This window comes from Alligator sinensis, unplaced genomic scaffold (genome assembly GCF_000455745.1).
Source record: "Alligator sinensis unplaced genomic scaffold, ASM45574v1 scaffold1295_1, whole genome shotgun sequence".
Lineage (NCBI taxonomy): Eukaryota > Metazoa > Chordata > Crocodylia > Alligatoridae > Alligator > Alligator sinensis.
Window position 1 is genome coordinate 2,391,015 of NW_005841880.1, and position 11,293 is coordinate 2,402,307.

Below are 11,293 nucleotides of genomic sequence, written 5' to 3' on the forward strand. Positions count from 1 at the left end.
GCTTCCGAACTGCTTCGGAGATCCGGCCATAGGATATAATGGGGAATCAATGAAACATCTACAACTTTGTTGTTTTTTGCCTGATTTGGATAAACGTGCAGGGATGGTAGCCTCTGCTGAGGGCATAAAGCCTGCCAAGTTTCAAGAAGATTGGTGCAGGGGTTCAGGGGGAACTGCACCCCAAATTCGCGAAAGCAAAACTCATGACATGTGCATGCGTTAAGCCACAGTGGGATCAAAACTGCAGGGGTGGCGGCCCCTGCTGTGGCCACAAAGCTTGCCAAGTTTCAAGGTGATAGGTGCAGGGGTTTTGGGGGAACTACACCTCAAGCTGCTGACAGGCAAAACTCGTGACATAGATGACCCTGTGTGTGTTAAGGCGCAGGCGGGTGAAAGCTGAAGGCCTTTTAGCCCGTGCTGAGGCCACGAAGCCTGCCAGCTGTCAAGGAGATAGGTGCAGAGGGGTTCTGGGGCTCTGCACCCCTAGCTGCTGATAGACAAAACTCACAATATGGGTGCTTGTGCAACTGACTGTCTCTGTCTTGGGACAGCTGATTGTCTGTATTGATTATTTCCTCTCCTTAGTCTGTGGTTTTGTAGGTGTTAATTGTTGCTCGTTAACTCGTTATGTAATAGCTAGGTACTGTGTATCGAGCTGGTCCCCGAGTGAATCATGGTTAATTGGTAAGTGGTAACACAGTAGCTTAGCAGCCAGGCCTGCAGCAGCTGCACCCCCACCCCGCCACCAAGACAGACAGTTGCATAAGCACCCATGTCACAAGTTTTGCCTGTCAGCAGCTAGGGGTGCAGGGTCCCAGAACCCCCCTGCACCTATCTCCTCGACAGCTGGCAGGCTTCGTGGCCGCAGCAGGGGCTACCATCTTTGCGGCCTTCACCCTGCTGCACCCTAAACCACGGTGTGACCCATGTCACGAGTTCTGCTTGTCCACAGCTTGAGGTGCAGTTCCCCCCCAAACCCCTGCACCTATCACCTTGAAACATGGCAGGCTTTGCAGCCTCAGCAGGGCCCACCACCCCTGCAGTTTTCATCCCCCTGTGGTATAACACATACACATGACACGAGTTTTGCTTTCAAGAATTTGGGGAACAGTTCCCCCCCGCCCCCTGCACTGATCTTCTTGAAACTTGGCAGGCTTTATGCCCTCAGCAGAGGCTACCACCCCTGCAAGTTTAATCCAAATCAGAAAAGCCCCCCAAGTTATAGATATTTTATTGATTCCCCATTATACCCTACAACTGGATCTCCGAGGCGGCTCCAAAGCTTCAGAGCCGTTTTGGCAGGATCAAAGTGGGAACCCGGTCCGGAGCTCCAGATTGGACCCCTGGCATCCGAAGTGGATCCAGATCGAATAGCTGCCAACTCACACAGGCCTATTGCCCAGGGTCTAAGCTAAGCCCCAAAATGCTGCCAAGCAGATTCTCTGACACACAAGTATTTCTGAAGCATGCTAAAAAGGTTATTCATACTCTAGCTGAGCAGGCACCAATGGTAGAGGGAAGGGACTTGTGTGATAGTTGCTAACAGGTTGCACTGGATGACACCACTTGGACTCATTCATATTAGCAACCATACTGTGGCAAATGGATCCAACTGCTACTCAGCTTGGAGACAGAAATACCTTGGAACTGAATGTTCCTTCCAGTTTCTACATCAAATAAGGCATCTTTACTTAAAAGGTCTCCCCTTCTCTTCTATGCCTTGGGAAAAAAAAATAGGTCTCTTCTTACAAAAGCATTCCTTTTCAATGGGATCTCAGTTCAAACAGGAGGTCTGCATTGAATATGTTTCTGTCAACCATCTGAATGAATATCCTCGATCCTGAGTTTGGTAATAAATTATGTCAGCAACATACAAATAGATCTTAAAAAAATCAAGCAGCCAATTTTATGTCAGTCACTCCAGCAGCCTCAAGAATGTTTGGACTAATGTGCATATTCCATTTAGGTGCAAAGATCATTTTCTGGTATATTGATGAGTTGGCTTCAGTGCTAGGGGTAATAAAATCTGCCTTATCTTCCTTCTTCTATGTTGTCAAGGTATGTCTTCGAGAATTCTCCAGCCTGAGCTTAGACTAACCAACCTCAACACTCTGTTTGGGTGAACTGACCAAAACATTTTTGGTTTCAACTTTAAATGTCAAATTTTGTCTCACTAGTAGATTTAAAAATGTGTTCCTGCAACTAGTGTCATACCCCAAGAGAGATCCAAACCTGAAGTTTTGCTCTCACTGGACAAGCACAGGTCTGTTTTCTGTTAACCATTTAGACAAGCAGTCACAGGTGTATCCGCAACTTATCTTGAACATCATGACCGTGATGGGTAAGTTCTTCTGGAGGAACAATGCGCTGGTATATGCTCCAGGCCAGAAAAGAAGGCATTTATTATTGGAAATTAGACAGGTTTATCAGAGAGGAGCTGCACATATGGAATAAAGGTTTGAAAGTGGAAATTCTTCAGCGGCTACCTGTGGTTGGCTGAGTACCGTCTTCTACAGTAAATCACCAAACCACTGTTCTTCGTAGTTCCATGGGAGCTTGCCATCAAACAGGCACCATTTCCAAAACTTGACTTCAGCAGAGAGGAGAGGAGGCCCTCACTGTTTAGATTACAAAAATGCATCTGCCAGAATCTGAATTGTAAGAGATGCAATTTTTCAGATGCAGATTTCAATAGTGACAAAAAAGCTCTGCAAACTCTCCAGCTGGGATAATGTTAACTAAACATGTGCAGAGTGATGTCCAGAATGCAGCTCTCTTACAAACATAATACTCCAATAGTGTCTTTCAGGCAGATGTAATCTGGCATAGATCATTGAGTTTAGGCTCAATTGTTAGATGAGAGAAGACCAATGCAGAGTCAGAAAAAAAACCCGCGTAAAAGAATAAGAGGCTGCCAAAACAGAAACACTCATTTGCTCCCAATATTAAGACATCTGGAGTGCTACAGGTTAGCAGCCAGAGGTTGCCAACTTCCATATTTGTGGGAGATAGGGCAGAGTATTGGAGCTGCAGCTGAGCAAGGAGGGGGAAGGAGAGAGGAAGGCAAGGCCCCAGCTGACACTGCTTGTCAAAATATTCCAGTGAGCACATGAAGTATAGGTTGGACATGGTCAAAGACTGAGAGCTGAGACAGGTTAAAGACTGTCACAGGTGTGCAGTTAAAATATTTAGAGTGAGATGTGCAATTATTACAACCCTTGTGTTTTTAGCAATATAGCAAATGATATATATAACACATAATATTCATGCATGTGCTTAGTCTGGAACACTTTACTCAGCAAAAAGCGTTAAGCAGCTGCAATGGCAAGCATACACGCTAAAAAATGGCAACTTTTTCTTTGGAGACATGCACAATAAGTGATCCGTAGACATGGAATAATCCATTTTCTAAGATTCATTTCTAAGATGGTAACACAAGTTCCCCTGGAAAGGTCTGAATTATAAAATGCATCTTGCTGGCATTTAAAACAATGTTTTTTAGCCAACGTTTTTGAAGATACGCATTTAAAATACCCCATTCTAAAAAATGGAAATGAAGTTCTGATATTTAACAAATAAATATTAAGGGTTCTTAAATGTTTTCTTGTTTTTTTAAATGAAACCTACCTTTTTCATCTTTTGACACTGCCTTTGTATCTCTGTCCTCCTCAACTGAGCTAAAGACAAAAAATCAGTGTTATTCAATCAGGAAAGAAAAAAAAGGTTAAACTTTAAATAATAATAGGTGCTATAATTGAATACCTACCAGAAACCATGTTGTGAAACAGAAAACACACTTTGCAAATTTGTTTTAAGAAATCTGACAAGAAATAAGGGAAGTCAGATTTTTAAATGGACTATTATGTCTAGATGCAAGATTAAAAACAGGAATAATTTAAGATAACAACCTTTGAAGGTTGAGGAAAAGAATCAGACCGTCAGTTACAAACTGCACAAGAGGAAACAAAAAAGATTCTTTAGGAATAAGCTACAATTTCATCAGTCTCGCTGGCCAATTGAAGGAAACAGCTTTTTTGCATCACTTAATGACCAATGAAAAAAGATAGCATCTGGTCTAGAACTGAGAAAAAACAAACCTCTTTTTCTGATCACCGCCCTCATTGGTAGAGGACTCTTTAGTAGCGGATGAGTCTTCAGCATTAGCTTTGTCTTCGGGTTTCTTGGCATCTTCTTTACTATCTTTGGTTTCGGCACCCGCGCCTTTATCCGCTGTTTCCCCACTAGAGGCTTCCGGGCCTTGGGAGGCTTTGCTACTCTGATCGCTTACGGGGTCTACTCCTAAACATTCAGAGTCCTCCGGTTTCTCTTCCTCTATTGTCTGTTCACTTGTCTCCCCTTTCGCTACAACTAAACGCTTTGCCTCCTTCCTTGCCACTGCTGGGGCCGATTTGCTGTCCAAAGCTAAGGCCTCTTCCTCCGACTCAGCGGCAGCAAGAGCGTCCTCTTCCTCCGCTAGCTTTCTGCCTGGCACCACGTTACTTCCTTCCTGTGCAAATGGCTGCTCCACTTCGGAATTGTCTTCGTTAAGTGGCTCAGATTTACAAGTTTCCCCCAAAATGTCGAGTATTTTCTCATTTTCTACGGATTTAACAGGAATAGAATGGCACAAGATTTAATCACCAGGGAAATACAGCAATCACAAATGTGGAACTGGCATGGCTGCCACACTAACACCAAGAGACCTTCTAAGCTACACAGAGATTGGAAAACCCTAGTGGACACAACAGTAAGAGCCCTAGGCTAGCTGCTAACAAACTCTTACGTTAAAGCCCGAAAGCTACACGGAAGAAAAACGCCCCCACAGATTTAATAAAAACCTTCTGGCTGTTCCTTGAAATTCTTCATGAAATTGTTCAGGTTTGGTTCTTCTCTATTTAGCTTCCAAGTCCAAGACGTTTAACTGAATGAATCAATCAATGCACTGAAAGTTCAATGTTCTAATTTCACTGAAATTCTTTTAGCAGAGAGTCCAACATGAAAACTGGGGCATCTTCTGTTGGTGCATGAGTATGTTTGCAGTCCAGAAACTGAATAGTATTTGTATGAAATTTCCAGGAAGAAACTCTGTCTTCTTTCTTCTGTATCCAGTTACTAATTTTTTTTTTTTTTAACATTTTAGTCCCCTGTAATAACTTTCTAATGCCTTCTCTGCTCTACACAGTTATAGAATTATAGCACTGTGGGATATCACAAGATCTGTTTTACTTGTGGCAATCTCAGTTTAAAAACTAAAAACAACTTGTCTATATCTATTTAGCATCGTAAAGAAGTTTTTAAAATAACTATTACATGTCAGTGAAATATTTCTTGAATGACAGACATTACTTCATAGATCTGGGGATATGATTGGGTTTCCAATCTCTATGACCCTTGCATGATCTGGGTTGTCCACCATAAGAAATTTAATGCAAACTAATGTATTTTATAAAATATCTAGTGGCCTCAATAGAATTAGTTGAAAAGGCAGGATTATATTTTTCTTTAACAGTACCTGGCTCCAAGCATGGTTCCTCCATTTTCTGTTAGGAAAAAAAAAAGTGCTTTTAAAGCCTTTTTAAATTACATTTGAAAAAACAATGCATGAATTTTAAAAGATGTCTAAATTAATATAATTTCAAAGCTTGTTTAAACCTGATTTATCCTGAACTATTTTAAACAAAAGCTAAAAAAGGCTCTCTTAGTTCAGCCATGTCTGCCTGAAGACAACTCAAAATACTACAAGGTACTGATATGTCTCCCATATCAATTATATGAATATCTACAGAAAAAGCAGACTGCGCATTTATACTAATCAGTATAATTCACAACACCAAAGGAGGAAATGAAGGAACATATATGAATAACAAGTGATTAAAGGTATTTTTAAGGAAACATCCAAGCTGTTTAAGTTCTAGTGGTGCTCACTCAAGCCAGCAGTTTTCTGACAATGCCATTTCTTTTTAAAAACCAAGCAGGAAAGGATAAATTGGGAAGCCAAAAATAGCAAAGAAAGATTCAGTTCAAATGGCAAAAAAGGTACCAGGTGAGCTGAGAACCCACTGTTCACTGTAAAACTTAAAGAGCTAGTTCGGGGATTAGGCTGAAGTGAGTCAGAAGGCAGAGCAGATGTATCTATCTATTTTACTCTGTAAAGGTGCACATCTGTGCATTGTACAAGTAATATAATTTAGGTATTACAATGCTTAATAGAAATCATAATTGAATTCTAACCAATATAAAAGGCTAGCTTCAGTTCTCTGAGACATTAGCGTAATGAGTATTTTTAATATAGTACTACAAAGAATTTACAATAGAGCTGAATTTTAAATTTACCTTCATTTCACTCAAGTCAGATGAAACAGCATCTAAGCTGGTTCCAATATCCTCAACATCTTCCTGAAAAATTAAATGCAAAATATTTCATTCCTTAGAAATATTGAATATAGCTTTACTGGAGAAACCCAAATGAGAAACAATACTCCTGTATCTGATTTCCCAAGGCAGATAAAAAAGATTTATCGGTATTCAAAGAAGCTCTTGATCCAACCTCAAAATTCTACACAGGAATACTGAGATATGGCTGAATATCTTAATGGTTAATTAAGGAACTATTTACCAGCAATAAAACATAAATGTATAATACTCTTTAATTTCAGATTAGTCTTGTCCAATGGAAATATTTCCCGATCTTTTAAGGAGATTTACAAACATTTAGTAACTTTGTCACTTTTTATTACCTTACTTCTAAGGTTCTAAAGTTAAGTCAGAAGTCTAAAATATATAAAAGACTACCAAATCTGGTCACTTAGAGGTAAAGCAGGTCTCAGAAGTAACACACTGGGCCCTTAGATCAGAAAAGTCATCCACCAGTAGGACTCCTAGCTGGGTTAATTTGCAGAAAATGAAAAGTTTTGCCTTCCAAGTTAAGAGATCAGTGATGCAATGTCGTTAACCCTCAGATAGTAACAGTAAAAGAACAGAAATGGCACCCCCAAAATAAGGGAATGGGTAATACTTTGGAAACCTGAAGCGAACAAGACATTTAAAGACTCTTTCAACGTCTTTAAACTTTCTTTCTTTCTTTACTGGTAAAGAACATCCAAGTTTCTCATACTGATCTCTGAGCGAAGATTTAAGTTAAAAGACTGGCAAAATGGGACAGGCAAAATCTGAATAAAGCTTGAGTTATACTGCATGCAAACAGACCTAAATATGTTTAGTTAGGATGCTATTGACACAGATAGGGCACGTGTAATGGTAAAGAAACAGACTTCCAACTTACTTCCTTATGTGGAAGGCAAAGAAGTAATAATTTGGATTCTATTGTTTAAATGACACATTTCTAGTGGCATCTTCCTTAATTTCTGAAAACTATAGAAATACTTCCAGTTACCTACCTCATTTTCTAGCTGATCAGTTAGCTGATCTGGAAGTTCTTTCATTTCTGCATCAGTATTGTCTTTACTATCAGAGAGTGAGTCAAGAATATTATCAGCACTATAATCCTCTCCGCAATCTACAGCGCTGCCATTATCTATTTCAGCTTCATCTAACACACTAATATCCATCATGTCAATATCCTGCAAGTTATCCAAGCTCGCTTCAATATCCTCCTGAAAGAAGAAAGAGAATAGATCTATATTCACTGCGACTTGAAGCAGCACCCTCTTTTTAATCTCAATCATGATTTCACTTACCTGTCCATCTCTTGAGTTTTCCTCAAGTCCGTTGTCTTCAACACCTTCGTCTTCTGGCTTTCGCCCTGGAAAACAATATTCTTCAGGTGATAAACATGTCAGTATACGCTTTTTGCTAAACTTCAAATTCCAAGTTCATCATTAAAAAAAAAAAAACAACAAAAAACCAAGATCGGATGCAGCGAGCAAATTCTGTCCCTAGGTAGGTGAGACAGTATTGCAACACTAGATGTGATTAAATGATGTCTCCTATCACATCTAAGTGAGCAGTTATGTTTTCTTATACCATTCTCTCTTCCCCAAGACCTCAATATTTAAAAGGATAAAAATAAAAAATGTTTCAATATGAAACCTTAAAAAATAATTATTACAGAAGCCTAATGTCACTATTTAAGTCCTATTTGCTCTGGAAAAGATTGATTTATTAACAGCTTACAATTTAGATCCAAATATTGCAAGCAGGTCCACAAAAGACCAAATCATAAAATAAAGGCCATCAGTTTAAAGATCCAGAACATGTTTAAGCCAAGTCTCACATCAGGGAAATATGCAAAGAAATTGCTACTGAGTAAGATTTTCACTTTGTGGTTCTCAGACTTCACCACCATCGGGTGGAAAGGAAGTGGCTTCAAACAACACTCTCAAAAGCAATGTTTTGAAATATGGCTGATTTTTAAACATGAGCTAAATGAAATTTCAGTAATATGTGCATCTGAATACCCAAGTCAATATTTGAGGCTTTTTCACACAATTACATTCTATTAGTAGTAGTAGGCTACCTTGTCTTTCAGAAAAGGAAGGATTTCTTTGCAAAATGTTGATTCAAATGAAAAATCTTGCATTTTAGGACCACTTTGTTTGCTTGTATTTGCTTAGCGACTGTTTCAATTATCCCCAGGGCTGTACAATTTATTACGTGCAAAATTTCAATTCTGTGATGACACAGATTTCATCTTTCTAGAGAGCCATTGAAACAGCACACAGTTATGAAAAGAAAATAAACAGCAGCACGGCAACTGAAGATTAAGATTACTGGCAGAGCTTGTAATGGTTTTACACGGCAGCTGTTTGCTCTGTTCCTGGCACAATCCTGTCGGAGTCATTCGTCCTAAAAATACACTTGAAATTTAAAGCCTTGTCCATAATTTTATTGGCGTACCAATAAGAGTTGTGTTTAAACTTATTAATAATCTGTCTCCGCTGGTCAGGGGAAGAGTGATAAGTCTCCAACATTTAGCTGTTGCTGGCATAGTTTTACCAGTAGCATTAACAATGGGACAGCCAAAGTTCAGAATAATGAAAACTAACCCCAAGGAAATAAGACTACATTATAGACGCAACATACACCTTTCCAGAACTGTTCTGTACCTTTGTTAGTTCTCTTTGGAGTTCTCTTGTTCGTCATTTCTGAAGCCACTGGAATTTCTTCAGGCTCTCCTCCTTCCTCTTCAATGGCCTACGGGAGACAGAAAGAGAGAGTCACTGCAATGACAACACTTTGTTGAAGCCATTAACTTGGTATTTTATCTTTTTGTGGATTTACCCTGCTTTCATCCCCCATTATTTCCTCACACACAGAAAAGCTTTGATCCCATAACACACAAACCGTGCGTAAGCAGCGATCACAAATTTCAACTGTACCGAGTCCCCATCACTGAGATAGGGAACCAGAGCGCAACATTTACAGTATCTGGGCCGCAATGAAAGAACAGTAGCAATCTGGGCAACAATGAAAGCATTATTTGGCACTGGTGAAACCTCATCTGGAGTCCTGTGTCCAGTTTCAGGACCCCCACTACAGAAAGGATGTGGACAAATTGGAGAGCCCAGCAGAAGGCAATGAAAATGGTTTTGGGGGCTGGGCCACGTGGCTTAGGAGGAGCGGCTGAGGGATCTGGGCTTATTTAGTCTGGAAAAGAGGAGACCGAGAGGGGATTTGATAGCAGCCTTCAACTCGCTGCAGGGTGGATCCAGAGAGGATGGAGCTGGACTGTTCCCAGTGGGGGCAGATGATAAAACAAGGAGCAACGGGCTCAAGTTGCAGCAAGAGAAATTGAGGTTAGATATTAAGAAAGAACTCTCTCACTAGAAGGCAGGAAAGTGCTGAAACAGGCTAATTCATCCAAGATGTGGCCTCTTCATCCTTGGATATTTTTAAGACCTGGGTAGACAAAGTCTTCACAGCAAGGATACATCTGGGGATAGTCCTGCTTTGAACAGGGGGCTGGACTAGATGACCTCCCGAGGTCCCTTCCAGCCCTCGTTCGCTATGATCCTATGGAAGTGCTCCTCTAGGCACCGGAGAAGAACAACGAAGACAAAGATGTTGGACGCCGCAGCATCCAACCTACAAAATTGAGACAAAAGCGGTTGGACCATGCGGTGTCCAACCTACAAAATCGAGACAAAGACGGTTCGAAACCGCGGCGTCCAACCTACAAAAACAAGACGAAGACGTTGGGCGCCGTAGCGTCAAACCTACAAAAAGTAAGCAAAGGCGGCTGGACGCCGTCCACATCGTCACCCGCTCGCCAAACCTACGAAAACGAACCGTGGACGACCGGAGGATGAAAACGCACAAGACGAGAAGCGCTAACGACAGCCGCCGGAAACCTCCCTGAACGCTACACCGCTATGCCGATTTCGCCGGGCGCCGAGACCTCCGAGCACGAGGGTTTGTGCAGGGGCTGCTCGCCGCCCCGCAGACGTCCTGATGCGCCTCCACCCGGGGCTGCGTCCAGACCTTTTGTTCAGGCCAGACGGAGCTGGGCAGGGCTGTGGAGGCCCCCAAAACCATCAGCCCACAGGGGGGGGGCGGGGGGCAGCAGGCGGGGTGGCGCGGGCCGCGCACAGGCAGCCACGACCCGGGCCCAAGGGAAGGCCGCGGGGGAAAGGAGGGGGAGGGGCGGGTCGCGCATGCGCGCAGGAGCACCGCCCCAGACAAAGAACCCGGATGTCCCCTCCTTTTCCCCTCCCCCCCACCTTGCGGAGCCGCTCCATGAGGACGCTCTTGTTGCCGCCGGTGTCCAGGTTGCGGCGCTTGAGCTCGGCCCGCAGGTCGATCACGCGCAGCTCGCTCAGCCGCCGGGTCTCAGGCTCCGAGCTCGGCGCTGCCGCGGGGGCTGCGTTCAGAGGCGCGGATTCCGCCGGCCCGGCCGCTGGCTGCGTCTCCGTCATGGCGGAGCGGGGAGAGGCGGTCGGACGGTGCGCTGTGATCCTACCACAAAATGGTGGGCAGGCCGAGACGACTCAGGGTGTCCCCCCTTCACCAGTGCGCATGTGCGGAGTGCTTGTGCGCAGGCGCGAAGCCTCTTCAACAGACACTGTGGCCCCGTCCTGCGCATGCGCGAAGTGCGTATGAGGGACCACACAGGAGCTAGCCGCCAGGTGTCACGCATGCGCGAAGAGAGCGCAAGGGAGTGAGCGCGAGTAAACCTTCATACAGGACACAGCGATCTGGTCCAGCGCATGCGCAGAGCGGAGACTGCCACAGGACGGCGACTCGACCTCGCGCATGCGCGATGAGTTTAGGCAGCGTCCGCACATGTGCGGGGCGGCGGGGCACGGCCGGGGCCCCCCCGCAGGGGGCGGCACGG

The 11,293-nt window shown here is 43.3% G+C and overlaps 1 protein-coding gene across 7 annotated transcripts in view; it reads right to left on the minus strand.

Moving 5' to 3' along the window:
• The window catches only part of LOC102388414 (scaffold attachment factor B1), a 24,797-nt gene extending 13,541 nt beyond the window's left edge, over window positions 1-11,256 (minus strand). The window contains exons 1-8 of one of the 7 annotated variants that reach the window (XM_025196470.1): window positions 10,919-11,256; window positions 9,066-9,153; window positions 7,698-7,762; window positions 7,398-7,613; window positions 6,334-6,396; window positions 5,513-5,540; window positions 4,098-4,599; window positions 3,628-3,677 (exon numbers count right to left, since the gene is read on the minus strand). In XM_025196470.1, coding sequence (XP_025052255.1) covers window positions 3,628-3,677; window positions 4,098-4,599; window positions 5,513-5,540; window positions 6,334-6,396; window positions 7,398-7,613; window positions 7,698-7,762; window positions 9,066-9,153; window positions 10,919-11,095 — 1,189 coding nt within the window. In that variant the 5' untranslated portion in view covers window positions 11,096-11,256. The other 6 variants (XM_006017480.3, XM_025196472.1, XM_014516846.2 and 3 more) reach the window with 6 other exon arrangements.
• Between the last annotated feature and the right edge of the window lie 37 nt (window positions 11,257-11,293).